General features: G+C 37.2%; 1 protein-coding gene across 1 annotated transcript in view; it reads right to left on the reverse strand.

Moving 5' to 3' along the window:
• The window catches only part of OTOGL (otogelin like), a 149,063-nt gene extending 136,722 nt beyond the window's left edge, over positions 1-12,341 (reverse strand). Inside the window, exons 1-6 of the mRNA XM_058741923.1 lie at positions 12,110-12,341; positions 10,997-11,036; positions 9,996-10,044; positions 5,212-5,278; positions 3,447-3,545; positions 1,738-1,892 (exon numbers count right to left, since the gene is read on the reverse strand). Coding sequence (XP_058597906.1) covers positions 1,738-1,892; positions 3,447-3,545; positions 5,212-5,278; positions 9,996-10,044; positions 10,997-11,036; positions 12,110-12,185 — 486 coding nt within the window. The 5' untranslated portion in view covers positions 12,186-12,341. The remainder of the gene's footprint in view (positions 1-1,737; positions 1,893-3,446; positions 3,546-5,211; positions 5,279-9,995; positions 10,045-10,996; positions 11,037-12,109) is intronic.
• Positions 12,342-18,133: the final 5,792 nt, after the last annotated feature.

Raw genomic sequence — 18,133 nt, forward strand, 5'->3', positions numbered from 1 at the left:
AAAATTTTCCACCATCCAAGACAGAGCCAAGTAGAAACAATATTAACTCCGGGAGCACAGTTTAGCACTGTGTGTTATTAACAAAGGACAGAGTATCTAGTTGACACCTTATTCTTCAAAGGAGTGAGACCCTGGACAAGCACATTTCAATGAGGGAGTCAGAAGGTGTTTAAGTGATAAACCCAGAGAAAGAGTGGAGGAGTAACAGACAATAAGTGACTGAAAATAGGAGCCCTGTAAATACCAAAGATGCATGCCACTAACTTCCCTATCTAAGGAGACATGGGAATTTTTTATCTTTAAGCCCGATAAGTTAACTTTCAATAGACTTCATTTCCTTTCTGGGTCACAAGGATTTGTTGTTCTTAAAAAGCTTCAGGGCCTACTTTTTAATATTTGCATCACCTAGGAGAGGAGGAGAATTTTGGCAACTCTAATGTAAGTTAGAAGGGAAAAGGGAAGCAGGAATTGAAACAAATAATGCCTATGAAGAGTTTTAGCTTTTGAACAGGATAGCACAGCAGTTTCCTGACTGTGTTTTGAGACAGCTGGAAATTCAGAGGAAGATGGTGAGGCAGGGAAAGAGGTCCCTGACTTTATTGGTTCAACTAAAATCCCTCTGCAGCTTGTATGTTTTTTTTTTTTAATTTTTATTTATTTTTGAGAGAAAGAGAGTGTGCGCATGCAGGGGAGGGGCGAAGACAGAGGGAGACACAGAATATAAAGCAGGCCCCAGGCTCTGAACTGTCAGCACAGAACCTGACTTGGGGCTTGAACTCACAAACCATGAGATTATGACCTGAGCCAAAGTCAGATGTTTAACTGACTGAGCCCCCCAGGCGCCCCTGTGCTTGAATTTCTCTTAAGAATTCTTCCAAATCAGAGCACTTGGTGGGGGGGGGGGGGGGTTCAGTCATTTGAGCATCTGACTCTTGATTTTGGCTCAGGTCTTGATCTCACGGTCGTGAGATCAAGCCCCACATCAAGCTCAGCACGGAACGTGGAGCCTGCTTGGGATTCTCTCTTTCCCTCTCTCTCTGCTCCTCCTCCACTTGTGCTATCTCTCTCTCTCTCTCTCTCTCTCTCTCACTCTCTCTTTCTCTCTCTTTCAAAATAAATAAACAAAGTTATAAAAAATAGAATTTTTCTGAATCAAGAGTTCTTCAACTAAGCACTAACTCTCTGAGCTCAATCCTGTAGTATGAATCTACCTAGTAATTAGCTGCCTGCCTCCATGCCTCGAGCCTGTGCTTATGTGTGCTGTTTCCTGAATGCCCATCTCGGGCTCATACCAAAGGGCACCTTTGAGAAACATTAATCCAGGTGTACCTCACACTGGAAGTGTCAGGAAGGAAATGTGTATGAGCAATTTGGTTGGTGCCCAAACCCACTCCCTCTTCAAAACATTCACATCAAATCTGAAGAATAAGGACATTAACTGGAGTTGTTATAATTTGACATCTGTGATACAGACATTCTGCATTGCCTGCAATTCTCTCCCACCTGGATCCAAACCCTTCTTCTCCCAGTCCAAGGCTCCATCTCAATAGAATATACCCAATTTAGCTACATATTTAGTCCATTCCAGTAAGAATCAATCCTTCTCCTTCCCCAGTCAGAGCCCTAAGTATGCATGCTATGATTATTATATATTTTCCATCATTTGTCCTGTACTTTAAAAATACAGACTTGCCAGAAAAAAAATCTTTAAGTTAATTATGTCCTAGGATCACCTACCCATACAGTGTACCGAGGCTCCAAATTACCACAGTCCTTTGCAAAGATGTAAGAACAGTTTCCTGGGAAATAGTAGTAAATGCCATCAAAGGTTTCAAAGTGGTACTGTCCCCAGGTTTTGCAAATCCCATCTCTGCCATTGCCCATATTTGGCACTGAAAAGAAATAGGATCATATTTAGTAGAATAAAATAAATTACACCCTGTTTCTGGCAGGATTCAGTTATGGTAGGTGATTCTAATTTTCAGTAAAATAAATATTTCCCTTTGGCAGTCAGTATCACAGAAAGAAATAACTAACATAAAATTATGAGTTGCTCGCAAAACTGTTAAACTCTCCTGAAGGAAAACATGGTCTCCAAGCTGTTTTGAAGAAAGGATTTATGTTAGAAAGTTCCTTAACTTTTGCTTTTAAAGGAAGACTGTGGAAGAAGAGAAGAGTAGGGAAAATGATACAGTAAAAGAAGGTAACAGTGATAAAACAAATATAATGCCTCAGAAAAGAAATTAATGTCCCCATTGAGTGCCCTAAAAATTTGCATGAACAGCATTAGAGTATTCTAGACTCTGCAATTTAAAAAAAAATATATCTTAATACTGTCCACAGAGAAAAATAACCACTGGCAAAAGAAAAATCATGTTTATATGTCTGAGACCTAGGGATGGGGAGCATTAGTCATCCAAAGTATGCTGGAACTTAGGAATCCATGACCTCAGACTGGCCAAATTTTAAGCAACTATCATCTTAAATTGTGTAACTTCATCTTCACTGTTCTCATGTCTACCTCCCTTTGTCCCCTGGTGGATAATTCTCTATTCTATTTTGATTTTCTAGACCCTTCCTTCTAGAATAATATGGAAGTCAATGACCTTTACAGAGCACTCGGTGTATAACATTTTAACACATGCTATAGGGAACATAGAGATAAGGCACAATCATTGTGCCTTTTCTTTGTAATTTTACCTAAATTTATTAGCCTTGACCAACTTTGGCCTGTACAGGAAAATAACACAGAGTGATTCATTATTCAGACTTCTCTGACAGTATGCCTTGCCTCTGTTGCATATTTTCATAGAATCTTATACTTTCTTTTATAGCATGTGGTACAAGTATAATTAATGTGTATCCATTGTGCATCAGTCCCTTCCTCTAGACTGTAACCTCCAGGAGGGCAGAAACATGTCTATATTGCTCACTATTATATCCCCACTGCCAGGCCTGGGATTTAATAGATATTCCATAAATACTCATTAAACAAATTAATATCTATCATTATTGATGACGGACCTTATCCTAGACACTGTGGATAAAAATATTTTTTAAAAACCCTCTGCCTTTGAAGAGCTCTCAAAATTGTTTCTATTTTATGTACAGAATGTCCAGTTAATTCAAAGTCAAAAAGAATGAGGGCTCCAAATAACAAATCTGATTTATAAAGCAACAGAGAAATGAATAAGAACATAGTTTAATGGATTAATATAATGTAAAGTGGAAAAAAGGCTGGAGGAAGTTGTAGAGATTAGTGAGAAAGGAAAGTGGAGATACCTATTTTCTTTTACATTGTTTCTAAATTATAGGAATGAATTATGGACACTCTAGTTAGTATATAATATGATTGTCCCAATCCCCAGTGGCTGAACACTTACATAACAAATTAACCTTAAAGTTCCCCTCAACTTGTAATTCCCTCAAGCATCCCTGAAACTTACCAATCTGGCACCGTGTCCCAAGTGCCTGAAATATTTGACAGTCACATGTACCAGTCTTAGAACAGAAAGCTCCATTAAGACATTCATGAGGACAAGAACCTGACAGGCAAAAAAAAAAAAAAAAAGTTATCTTCTGGCATGCCTCAGTTCTTATAAACATAAAATGTCAAGATTTAGCTTGGACTAACTGTAACCATTATTAATTCAAACAGAACCCTGGGCCTCTTGCCTTGATGAGCTAAAGAATTAAGCCTGTCAAGTCTCTATCTAGTTCATTTCATTATGTGTGCTGTGAAACAAGAAAGACAGGATATCACATCTCAAACCACCCTGAGAGCAAAGGTTAGCTTCCTTCAAGCAATTGAAAGGTCAAGTTCCCATGTAAGGAATCCCTGTCCCAGATGATGAGAACCAGAAATGCACAAACTGCAGATGATTCTGTTGACGGAGTTTGGCCCTGGCTGCACGTCCAATGGTCTCCATCTCCAGGAGCAAGTGTATTAAAGAATAGTGTCCATCATTAGCTCGAGGGATCAGGTGAAGCATTAAAAAACTCAAATGGAAGCTCCCATTTTTGAAGAGAAGAATTAAATATTTCATCCAAAGTGTGTGTATTAATTAATCTTCAGGCTCCATTACAAATAATACATTCTTCCTGACTCATACTTAACTTTAATGGGTATAAACCAAAGTCATGGCTGGCCTTCACCAAAAATACTCTTTTTCATGGAAAGAAAAATTGCCCCAAAGGATCATGCTGAAAAGACGAAGCAAGAAACTATGAGCTACTGAGTATGTTTTTAAAATGCAAATGCATCACAGTGAAATTTTTTCCTCTAAAAAGGAGAGAGGACAAGGAGTAATTGACAAATTTCAAGCAGGAAGAATTTAAGTAACACATCAAGAGAAGGAGAAGACATCTCTGAGTCACCATAAAGAAGTGAGCCTTCTCACTCCTGAGCCTTTCAGGAATATGTTAAGGTCATGGAAGGCAGTTAACGAACTGTGATGAATTAACCACCATTCTGACAAAGTCAACAATAAGAAAATCCTATTATTATTCTACTTTTAAGATCCATCAATTTAAAGCCTTTTTACATGTAAAGACCTACAATTCTCTCTCTAACTCTTAACTGAGGGAAAATGAGCTGTTTCCATTTGATTTTGATTGATCCACTGATCCAGGTAAAGTCATGTTTTTCACAAATTTAAATGCAGTTTTTTCCCTATAAATTTTATCTTAGAACACAATCTTACATTTTTACAACAAATATCAAATAAATAAATAAATAAATAAATAAATATCTAGACAAACAAATGTATCTCCTTCAGAAATTTATTTACAACCCTGTTTATTCTCCTGGCTAGCCAAAACTAGCCAGGAATAGTTGCTATTTTAAATAAAAGGAAAAGTTGGAATTCAATTTCAAACTATCATCAGCATTATGCTTAATGGAAATGGGAAGTGGGTAAGCCAGAATAAAGATGTCAGGGAATCAAGGAACAAGTAAATGACTCAGAAAGAAATTTGCTGATACCCAGTGATATCTTTCCTGATCATGTAGCTATCAGCTTCATCTAATTGTTTAACCCTGCTAATTTACAAAAATAATTCAAATTTCTACATAAAGTGAACTTAACTATTACTATTATTACCACCTTGGCTCAGTTTCCTTCATGCATTAAATGGCAATAGTTAATTCAATGTATTTCTCAAAGGGGTCTTTTAAGAAAGCAAACAGAAAAATGTAGGCGTGACACCAACCTTTTATTTTGCTCTCACCCCAATTAATAGCTTCATGGAAGAAATATCTTGGAGATGTTGCTTCAAACTTGGAGAGAAAGAAATAAGAATTCAAAATAGTTAAATTATTTAATTTGAGCCAAATAAGCAAATTAGAAACTCTGGAGAAATAGTTACAGATACAGCAATTATAAAGTGCTGACTCTGTGTCCTTGACTTATGGAGGCATCTCGATGAGGCAGAAAGGGCTCCTCGGGTTGTGGTTAGAGGATGTGACTTCAAGCTTTGGTTTTGCCTCTTACCTGACTTGGGTAAGTCTCTCTCCTCTTTGAGCTCAGTTCTTCTCCTGCCTCCCTCTCCTCTTTGGAAAAGAGCCTGAGTGGAGTCTAATCTTTGCATTAACTGACTGCTTTGCCTACAGAAGTAGCTCTTCTCTGATATTTCCAAGTGCAGATCGATCTGGAGAAAATGCATGCGGCTGATGGACCAACAGACAAGGACCTGCAGAGCCATTTGTGAAGACACCATCCACAGAAGCTTCTGCTTTGGCACTGTGTGTCACCCTCCATCTCCAAAGAACTGACACTTTGAAGTTCATAGGCCATTTAAGTATATCTTTTTATAGACCCCCAGCCACTTTAGGGTAATGGTTAAGAGTATGAATTATGGAATCAGACAGACCTGGATTAGAGTCTTGATTTTGCCATTACATAGACATAGGCAAGTTTCCTAAGTTCTTTAAAAAAAAAAAAAGGGTTTCTTAACCTCTTCGTGTCTTCTTTTACTTGTCTGTAAAATGGGAATAATGGTATCTACTTAATTGTGCCGTTATGACAATAGATTAAAATGATGTATGTAAAAATTCCACCATAATGCCTCACACATAGACACCTAGCAATAAAGAGATTTATATTTATGTAAGAAACCCAGATAAAACCTTAAGATTTTTGGAGGTCAATATAGCTTATAAGCAAATAATTGTGGTTTACTAGGCCTAATCTCTTAAGGGTTTTTATTCAAAGTCAATGATAATTTAGTGTATGGTCTGAGGCAATGTCCTTTCCAATAGCATTTCTATGTTTACCAGAAGAACACATGCTCCCAAAATTTTCCACATAAGTGTCAAATCGAATACTAGATGTTCTTAGAAAAACTGGAAAGGTTGACAGACAAGAAGAAAGTGGGAAGAGGGAATGTGACTTCAGGTACAAAGTCCTACCTCAACAGATCCTGGTCTCCTTCCTACATGCAGTTTTATTTTGGCATTTTCCAGTGAAGACTTGTTCTTTTAATACCCACACCTGCCCCATTCCAGGAAAGAGGACTCCCACACTCTTTCTCACACTTCAACACTCCTTTCTAAACTCCTTGAGCCACACTATGCCTCCAATTCCATTATTTCCTGTTCTCATTCTTCCCTGGTTTTATCCTCACTGCTCAATCTCCCCATTTTGCCATTGCCTCTGTCTTCACACTAAGTTAAATTCACAATAGTCTGTGACTTTGATTCCCCCAAGACAGCAAGTTTTTATTCTCTCTGCAGCCGTAATGTTTCCAACTGTCCACATCTAACATAGTCACCAATATTCCTGGGCACCAAAATCTTCTTACTTCAGCTCCAGTGAATTATCTCTGATACTGACTAACATTGTCTACTGGTTTCAACTCTGACTCATACAGGCTTATAACCTTGAACAAATTATTTGAAAAAAAATTTTTTTAATGTTTATTTACTATCGAGAGAGTGAGAGAGTGTATGTGAGTGGAGGAGGGGCAGAGAGAGAGGGAAACACAGAATCTGAAGCAGGCTCCAGGCTCTGAGCTGTCAGCACAGAGCCCAACATGGGGCGCAAAGTCAAGGACCGTGAGATCATGACCTGAGCCCAAGTCAGATGCTTAACCAACTGAGCCACCCAGAAGCCGCTGGAACAAATTATTTAACCTCCTCATCCTCAGTTTCCCAATCTATAAAATGGAATAAGAGTAGAATTGTATTAAATGCAATGAATAAGGAAAGCACAAAGAGCAGTGCCAGGCATAGAACAAGGGTTGTAAACAAGTTACCGATTTTTATTACTAGGCAAAAACTGAATGCACCAGACAAGAAAGATCAAGCCTTTTTTTTTTTTCTCCATATCCTTTCACTTAACTTAGGGTATATATACTCCATGGAAACTACAAGTGCTTAGCACACTGGCCTCCTCATTACGGAAGCATCCTAATTACCACACATTCCATGCATCACACTACTTTTCACCAGTGCTAAGACAAGACACATACATAGCTTTTACCTTTTTAACTAACCTGAACTCAGAATGGAATCTTACACTTACAATGGAGAGCATTTTATTTTTAAGTCATATAAATAATGGCAAGTAATTGATGGTGTCAGATTCAATGAATAAGTTACACAGAAATGACTTCTTTTTAAAATTTTTTAATGTTTATTTATTCCTGAGATAGAGACAGAGCATGAGTGGAGGAGAGGCAGAGAGAGGGGGAGACACAGAATCCGAAGCAGGCTCCAGGCTCTGAGCTGTCAGCACAGAGCCCGACACAGGGCTCGAACTCACGAACTGTGAGATCATGACCTGAGCTGAAGTTGTACTCTTAACTGACTGAGCCACCCAGGTGCCCCAGAAATGACTTCTTTATAGTCTTACCTTCATTAGAATTTAGAATCTAGGCAATAGGCACTGCTATTCATTTTATGTCTCTAGCGTGGTCCCTGGTATGTCGTCAAAAAATATCAATGAAACTGAAAACAAGCATAATTCAAATGGGAATGATCTGCCTCCCCAGCCTTGTTTAGAACTATGACTATAAAAGATTTTGGGGGAGCCTGGGTGGCTCAGTCAGTTGAACGTCCAACTCTTGATTTCAGCTCAGGTCACGATCTCACTGCTTGTGCTGGCAGCACGGAGCCTGCTTGGGATTCTCTCTCATCCTCTCTGAAAGGGACCACCACCAAGACTGAGCCCCCAAACCCCTCCTTGCTACACTCTGGGATTTTCTCCCTTCCTGGTCCCACTTTTCTCTCTCCCTTACTTGTGTACTTCCCAAATAAATTGGCTGTACCTAAGTCTCTCAGCACCTGCTTTCAGGAGGAAATTTCTGAAACGTAAGGCAGGTGCAAAAGAAGTCCAGGCAGTGGGTGCATACGTTCACATAACTGATACAAGATGATAGCCCATTCTTCCTCCTTGCTGATAACATCCCCACAGGAGGATGGGAAGCACAGAGAAACAGAAGTTTGTGTCTACCCTTTCTTTGCTCATCCTTCATCTCATTGCCAACATATTTCTGAATCCTTACTCTCTCAGGTATCTATCCATCGATGCTCTGTCTTCCTAGAGCAGAAGTTATGAATCAGTGGGCAAGACTGGACTTATGACGGGTGAAATTTCATGCAGCGCATGATGATGACCTCACTGCCCTTCTTCAGCATTTCTTCTTTTAAAACCTGTTCAGATGTTAAACAGGTTCTCTCTAAATGGGAAACCAAGACAAGGTAAGTGTGCTCCTCACTTATTAACCACAGGTAACTCCTTTGGGGTAAATCATACAAATTCTAAAAATACCTAAGTGGACAACAGTATAACCCTATCCACAGGTCACTTCATGGGACCACTTTGGGGTCTATTTCACAGATTTTTGAAACTAGTAGGTTCACCAACATGCATTTTTTTCTCAAAATGGATTTTCTACTGAGTCATGCTGATGTCTTTCTGTGGTTTACATGGTCAACTGACAAACGTAGTTAAATTTCTCAGAGAAACATCATTTTAACCACTTCACATGATGCATAAGTACTTAAGTACACAAAACACTCTTTTTAAGGGGGAAAAAAGTGTTTCCATTCCAAAGACAATCTTTTGCCCATCTCACTACAAAAAAAAAAAAAAAGATTTCTGAATAAGAGTAAATTAGTTCTGTCCTCTAAATTGACACAAATGGCCTATCAAATCCATCTTCAGTTCTCTTTAATTAACACCAAAACATGTAAAAATTCAGGCACTTACCAGAAAATACTAGCAGAACTGATTGCAATTCAGATTTTGACAAAGGCCTTCTTGAATATATAAGTCGTTCGCTATATAAATATTCAAATCACATTACTTTCCCATGAATACCTTTAAGTTAGGATTCTCTATTTTACCACCCATCTTTTATAGAGAAATATTTTTTAAATCCACCTATTTGAACATTCCAATCATAGTTTGCAAATATTGTAATTATGTTACCCCAAATCCTTTATATAAGGGGACCCAAGCAGAAGGGCCTCCTCAGATTCAGTGCTACCTGCCCTCCAAAAACAGAGGTCACCTCTCCAGAGGTGTCTGTCATCGAGATTTGTCAGACAATATAAAAGCTGTCTGTCAGGACATGAGGACACCTCTGATGCCTTTTTGCAAGTACTTAACTCAGATCATGTACACCTCTCTCTGCCCCTGTTCACTTGTATTTGTTTGATTGCATCACCCTGCTATTGTGCTTAATTTTTAAAATGATTAAAAATTTCTGGCATGTAGATGAGATTCAATCTCCCACACATGCTGTGAGCCTATCAGTAGGTAACTGAGGTAAATAGCAAAAAAGCACTCTACTGAACAAGTAAACGTGAACTAAGCATGAATTTGAGGATTGTAGAAAAGCAGTAGAGAAGTTACTTTGCCTCTTCTCCTTCCTGTCTTGTTTTTAGCATTTTTTCCCCCTTCACAAAGGTCTCATTGTTGAAGTGACAGCAGAGTCCCGAAGCAGAATGGATTATTTCTCTGCCTCTTTCCATCTGAGGCATAACCTACCTGTGCTGCTAAAAGAGCTCTTTTCTGTCGATTTTCATTAAACCCGTTTCTGGAAGAAAACAAAAAGAACTTGTATAGTCAAAGGCCCCTAGGCAACCTGAACAAGCCTTTCCCAAGAGAGAGCTGATGTTTTCCTCCTGATTTCCATCACTTTATCAAAGAGGTCTTTCTTGGTTTAACATTTAAAAGGTCCCCCTCCCCTTTTGGAGGGGTTAGATTTGGGTGGCGGTGCTGTATCGTTTTACAAAATTCAAGAGTGTCCCCAAATCTCTCCGGTCTCTGATGTAAACTGAATTTTAGGAAGGAACTTGAAGATAGAGAAGTAAACAAAATAGCGTAATATCGTAACACCAACACACGATATTTTCTCCACATGACCATAAAACCCGTGAGTTAAGTATTCGCCAAGAGCACATTCACTTTTTCCAGACATGATATTCACTTCTCTCCCTTTCCATGTCATACAGATTAACATTAGTGTAAATAAGCACATCAATCTGTGATTTATCAAAATCAAATGAGGAATAGAATTCTGCTTTCCATCAAGCAGATCGGTTTAGTTCAAAAGTGATTTTCATTATTTAGTGCTAGAACAATTTTATTTTTATCATTAAAAATTGTTTTACCCTATGCTAATATATAGCATGATTATAATCAACAATGTATATTAATAAGAATATAAAAGGGGGGATTATTGAACATAACTTCTTTATAAATCTTTGAAGTGAAAGTATTATCTCCTTAGTATCTACATCATTGGACCCCACCAAAAACTCATCTTATAATTAAAATGAAAGGAAAAACTTTTTCTTCATAAATAGGGAGATGAATGCCTGAGAATTTTTAATTTGTGGAAATATTTTAAAGCACTACATCTCATGCCCTTATTTTGTAAAATACTTAGTTTATTTTTTTTCAAAAGCAGATACATTTATCTGCTGAGCTCTGCTCATTCCCATTAACTTATGTTTTAGAGGACAGAAAGAACAAGAAGTACTCACTTAGATACTTTCGTCAAGATGGATGATGCACAAATATATCCTGCCAGAGATAAATATACACGTATAAGAATGGGGAACAAATTATCCATATATGGAGGTCATATGTTCTGGTTACTAAACAAATCATTGTAACCTAAATTCTAAAACTTAGTCTGAGTTTTGCTGGGAGTTATTTTGCATTTTCTAGAGGATGTTGAGCAGCAAATTCCCCTGTGAATCATCAAAGTAACTGGTAACCCAGACAGAAGGAACAGTGTACCTAGATTTGTAGAGACATAATAAATACAGTGGGAGAAGCACTAGATTTGGAGTCAGAGCTCCAAATTTTAGTCTTGGTCCTACCACTTAGCAAATGCCAAGTTTAAGCAAGAGAGCAAACACATAAAAAAAAATGATGGTGTTGGACAAGTCCATCTTTAAAGTCTCCTCCAGCTGTCAATACTCTATGACATTTTCTCCTTGGAATTTCTGTCACTACAAGGACTGAAAGATTGAGTCCATGACCCCTCTAGTCTTATGTTTCAGTAATTTCTCTCACTTCCCCTACAAGCTTCAAAATATACAGCTCTTTTCAGGATTAAAAACTAATAAGTGGATGTAAATAAATGCTTTCTCCATGAAAATATTCTATACGTATTAATTTATAAATAAAATTGTTATAAAAATCATTGAAAATCAATTTTTAGCCCCAAATGTTAAAGTCCTTCTTACAATAACTGTTCACCATTCTTGGGTTGATGGCATGAAGAAAGTTTAGGTAATCTTTTTCTCTTTATTTATTATAAAATTTCAAATGTTTAAGTTATATCGACAACCATTTTAAATCATCTTTTAGAAAAGAAAAAATTAGAATCAGAGTTTCTTCCAGTAGAGTTACTTATGATAATAAAAGCATGATCTTAACATCTGAAGAAAAGACACAAATAAAAACTAAAGTCCCAAAATTATCTACATTACCAAGAACTTTGAAAAAGATGATCTAGGGGTCATTTAGTATCTATTCATTCCAGTGACTTCAAAGTGCCTTCCAGTGTAAGGGAAAACTGTTCGTATCAGTTGCAAGAGAGACGAACACACAATAAAATCAGGTAAAAATTTCATATAACTTCTTACCTTGTAATGACAACAGTAAATGAAGCAAGAATATACTCCGAGGTATCATTAAATTGAGTTTCCTCACAATGTTCATTTCAGTGGAGCCTTTCTCCCTGAAGTACAACCAAATTGTTGGTCTTTACTATGATGGCATCTTAGAAGTTGGCGCATTCGTCGAGTGCTCAAATTCTTATAAATATAACTTTGTAACAATGTAATTCAAAAGGAAATTCCAGTCTTTCTAACTACATACAGCATCTGAAGCTTTAGAGCTTGCAGGCAACTCTTTGGCTGAGTCTCTCATTAGTGATGCATGGCAGCTGCTTACCTGAGCCCGTATTAGTTACACCCTACCCTGCTTCTGCACATCATACTCCTTTTTGGCCTATATTAGTCTTTCACAACTTCTAAACAAGACAGCAGCATCAAACCCACAAAAAGCCTGTTGTTATCTCCTGATGTCACAGAAGATAACCATGATTCCTAATTGTTGATCTATTATGTGTGTTTTATTCACAATAAATAATTACCTGTCCTTTGAGAAAAAAGGGTGCAATAAAATCGTATCAATTGTTTCTAGGATGTCTAGATGTTCTCATAACATTTTCTTTAGAAGTGAAAAGTAAACTAAGATGATGTGCGTATGTTTTCAACTCAAGTCCCATTACAATGTAGTTTAAGTTGCCATATGCACGTGCCCACAGATCTTTCTGTTAAACATTCTACAACCGAAGTAGAAAATAACACAAAAAGCTGATATTCTAATATCTGACTTCACAAAGAAACTAAAGTAAAGTAAAGCCCTGAAGACCCTCCCTTCCCACTGCATTTTGCCATCCTCTACAACAGGTGCCCAGTTAGACAACATAAGAGGGCTTCTTATCCCAGCAGTAAGCACACTCTTCTCTGGAAGTGACTATCTAGGTGGGCATCAGAGAACACCTCTAATATTTCATATTGAACCTTACAGAGATGACCTAAACCCAGTGAATGAGTGAAAGTCATGCTTATACAAGGGGTGCACATTCCCTATAGCAGATCCCATCCACTACCTCCACTATTATCAGACTCATTTACCAGATGGAGACACAGTGGTAAGGAATGTCTGACTACACAGGAACTACCTTTGATATGGAAAAACAGGCAGTTAGTTCTTAACATCTTGTTGTACTCAGACACCTCTTCTGCAATGAGTTTCCAGGGCAGTATCCTTGACATTCTAATATACTGCATGCCAGTATCTACTATATAAACAGTTCCTTGCCTGAGTCCCAAATTCAATGATCTTTCACTCTTGTTCTAAATAATTTTAATTCCTTTCCATTGCCTACATGACTGTCAATTCCATGAGTCAAGAGATGTTTGCCTACAAATTCATGTTTTTAGCGTGAAAACACATTATATAATTCATTAAAAGTGTAAGTACCTATGCATCTGTCTACACACACCCCTGCATATGTACACCCATTTTAAATTTTTGATAGATAGGTTTAAATAATTTAAGTATAGTATGTGTTTAACAAATATTTTGAAAGGTTGTTGGTCATTACTCTTTAATTAGACAATGAATTAATATAATTTTAAACAGATAGGCTTAGCTATTTGTGGTTACACCCTAAATATTTGTCCAAAAATATGTATCTACTCAACCACAATCAAAATTATAAAGTATTCTAGATACTAAGAAGATGTGAATTTTAAAAATTAAGCTTGAAACTTGTTTAGAAAACAATAATTTTCTTCCAAAGATTTTTAAATTAAGAGCAGCAATTTCGTTTATGCAGAATGCTTATTGACTCTTTCTGGAAAGGGTAGAAATTGCACATAACAAATATATGTTACTAAACCCCCTCCTTAATTTAAATAGTTTTTCTTGGCGTCATGCCAAGAAACTATTGCTTATTAGTTTCCCATGTAAGTCAATCTAAAATATGAATAATCTATAAATCATACTTTAGGATTTTTCCCTCTCTATTAATTGTTTGACTTTTTTCTTTGAACCTAAAATTTTTCACAAGTGACACACATGTGGGAAAATCCGAAAAGGAAACCAAGGTTAAATTTCATGATTCAAAAAAATAAACATTTCTATCATGCTCATAGATTTTTCTAAACATTACCAGAACTTGATGAGAAAAGGGTTAGTAAACAGCAATGTAAAGCCAAGTGAAAAGTATTTATTTCTAATATAAACTTGGATATTTTATGTTCTTAATTCAAATGTAACAACTTGGAACTTTTCACCTCAAATTTCATACGGTATGTTTAAACTTCCGATTCAAAAATATCACAGCCATTTTAACTTGTTAAAGTTGAAAATTCCAAGCCTATATCATCTGGCATTCTTATTACTGTTTCTCTGGTTTGAACTATGTGCATTTAAAAACTAGAAATTGTTTTGTCTGGTAAAGAAAATAATAGAAATTCTAACAGAAATATTCGGGGTGACTATTCTTTTGTAGATAGAGGTTTCAGGGATGCTTTTTTCTATTCCTCCTCCACCCAGTGTTATAGAAGTTAGGAGATTAGTAAAGGAGAGTGAACAGTGGCAAAGAAAACAATACAAATCCCAAGGTCTTTTTCAGCTAACTACATTATGAACTCATTACGCTAAATGGTAGGCTGCGTGAAAATAGGCAAAATAGACTTCCATGAATAGCAACAATAGAACAGAGAGTTTAGATAAAAGATTAGACCCAGAGCCACAAGAAAGGAATTTATGACTGTTGTTACATGTAGTTATTACTGTCAAAATTTAGTTGACAGCTTTTATATTTCATTCTACCGTGACAAAGGAACTTTGGCAAAAAGTGAGTCAGCTACCAGCTTGTGAAGAGATATTAAGTTCATAAGAAGTCTGAGGAGACTACATAATGCATGGAATACACAGTTCCCTTTCTGCTACAGGAGCACTGCACATTTTCCCACATGGAATATGATCTTTAGAAAGTCGACACCTGACAGCCTACTGGCCTCAACATGCCACATTAAAAACAACTGGCAAAAATGGGAAAATGTTGGCCTTATACATCAATAATAAAAAGGGGGAGTGTACTTTTAATGAAGTTCATTATCCTTGAGAAAAAGCAACGTCTTTGGTGATTTATAGAGCCCTTATTTTTCATTCATTGAGACCAAATCTAAAGTAGATAACGTTTCATTCCCATCATATCATATTCTACCAGTGAAATGCAATTATTCCTCACTTGCTTTACTCAACCTAGCACATTTCAGGTTTAGTGATTTTATCCGGAATTTGTTATCACTGAGCAAACAAAAAGAATCCTATATCTTTGACATGATTTTAACCACCTGAACTTAACTGCATTATAAGATAGTTTTGCAGTATTCTATTTGTGCTCTCAGGGGTGTGTTGCTTGGCAATTTCCGGGATGTTTCATGTAATTTAATTTACAAATGGCATCTGTCTTAGCTTTTCTGAAGAAAAACATGATTATGTGTCATAAGCAATAGGTGTGTCTGTCATGATTTCAATTTAAAGCTCCCTCCCAGAAGTTAATGTGTTATATTTTATAGGGACATTCACTTTTCAGGTTACTATGATGCCATTGATTTGCCATATCTAACTGGTATCTTGAAAGAAGTAATATTCCTACAACTCCAGTTTCTTCTTGTCAATATTTTAATACCAAGTTTAAGGGGCGCCTGGGTGGCGCAGTCGGTTAAGCGTCCGACTTCAGCCAGGTCACGATCTCGCGGTCCGTGAGTTCGAGCCCCGCGTCAGGCTCTGGGTTGATGGCTCGGAGCCTGGAGCCTGTTTCCGATTCTGTGTCTCCCTCTCTCTCTGCCCCTCCCCCGTTCATGCTCTGTCTCTCTCTGTCCCAAAAATAAATAAAAAACGTTGAAAAAAAAATTAAAAAAAAAAATACCAAGTTTAAGAAATAATACCAGTATTTCCTGCACTTCGTTCTCTAAACTGCTATAGCACTGTGCATTTACACTATATAGTGTAATATATAACACACTAAATATAATAACATAAACTAAGTTTGCTTCTCAGATATTCAATTTCATGTTGTATCTTCAATCATCTTAGATGTTCTTATTTTAGAGTTGCTGAGGGATAATGATATCTGAAGTTTTCAGGAGGATGAAGGATATAACCCTGTTGTTTGTTGCATTTTCTTCTCATGCCTAGGGTGAATTACGTCATAGGTTTTGTAATTTTGAATTTTAGGTCCATGTCTGGAAGGTGTTTTCTATGCGAATCTTCTACTCCAAAGCTGAGAACGTGCCTCTCTAAAAAAGATTTTGCATCTGTATCTGTCAGTTGCTCCAAGAAATTTCAGTGATATCCCTTACATTCTTGGGAGCTCAAACAACCACTTAAATGGATGACTATTTGATTTTATTCCACATATTCAAGTATTTCATACCTGGCAAACATTTAAATCATTTAATTGCCATATTGCCAAAAACAGAACCACCAACTATCAAAAATCATATGATGTTATTTTCTAAGTGACTTTACCAGTTACTTTCCCAGTTGAATTACAAACATGTGATATGGAGCCATCTATGATTCACAGGTAAATACTTACCTAATTCAACTCTACTGATTTTATCCAAGTTATTCAAAACAAACAAATATAAGTTTATAAAGAAAGTATATCAAAACATCGCATACTTGGATCAAGTTATTTAAAATATAAAAGAAAACCAGTCAACTATTTAAATGTCATAGTTGGATGACTTCATATCACATCAAGATTCCAACTTAGACACGGGACAACCTGATTTGTGACAACTACTACAACAGCCATTGGAGAGTCAAACATCAGCTTATCATCTTCCGCCTTCCCTAAATTGGCAAAGTTGGTACAGAAAGCTGTCTTTGGAGACACAGCATCACTGTGGTTTTCAGCATAGCACAGATAAGTATGAAAACATAACTTAGAAGAAACCAAGCCCTTTATTATTATTTGAGAGTTGCACAAAGGTCAGATAATCTCAAAAAGAAATGTTTCCCCCCTTATCTCGACATGCCCCATTCCCTGGCTCCCAGCCTAAATTAGAGTCTTGCTGAGTTACATGCAAAATTGTTACCATTATCTCGCGAAAGCTGCAGTAAAAACAAAATCTTCTCTTGGAGGGTTTCCTTCGGTCTTCTCTTCTAACAAGATACGTTTACCTTAGCATACAGTGATGGTTCTCAAACTTTGGTGGGTGCAAGAATCCCCTAGGGAGTATATTGGAAGAACAGATTTTGAAACCCACCTCCACTATATTCTATGTTTTCTGATCCATGAGTCTAAGTGGATTAGGCATCTGAATTGTAATAGAGAATCTAGCTTTGGGGAAATTGCATACCAAAATAGTTCCTTCTAGTAGGAAAGAGGAATGCAAGTAAATTACAAATATGGGAGCACTGACAGATCCCATTGGAGGGGAAAGCTGTAGAGGCTAGAAAAATTAAGTGGAAGCTGGAAGCCAGCCTCACTATCTACTAGTGAACAGCTCCTTGTTTGGGAAAATAAAGTCGTGATGTTATTTAATTTGCTTACTCTTTCCACGCTCTTTATGCAGAAAACCTCCTCCCAGAGGCAACAAATCTTGACTATCACTGTGATAGGTGGAATAACCCCACAAAAACATCCATGTCCTAATGCCCAGAACCTGTGAATTTTGCCTTAAAAGAGACTTGGGGCACCTGGGTGGATCAGTAAGTTAAGCATCAGACTTTGGCTCAGGTCATGATCTCATGGTTTGTGAGTTTGAGGCCCGCGTCGGGCTCTGTGCTGACAGCTCAGAGGCTGGTGCCTGCTTCAGATTCAGTTTCCGACCCCCCCCCATTGCCCCCCCATGCTCATGCTCTATCTCTCTATAATAAACACTAAAAAAAATTTTTATCTGATGGCAAAAGAGACCTAAAGATATAATTAAGTCAATGATTCCCTTAACTTAAATTCTTGTGTAATCACAAGAATCCTTATCAGTGAAAGTGGGAGTCAGAAGGATTAGAGTGAAAGAGAAATCCAAATATGGAAGAAGCAGCCACAAACCAAGGATTTTGGGGGATTT

The sequence above is a fragment of the Neofelis nebulosa genome, chromosome 8 (genome assembly GCF_028018385.1).
Source record: "Neofelis nebulosa isolate mNeoNeb1 chromosome 8, mNeoNeb1.pri, whole genome shotgun sequence".
In the NCBI taxonomy this organism is placed as follows: Eukaryota; Metazoa; Chordata; class Mammalia; order Carnivora; family Felidae; genus Neofelis; species Neofelis nebulosa.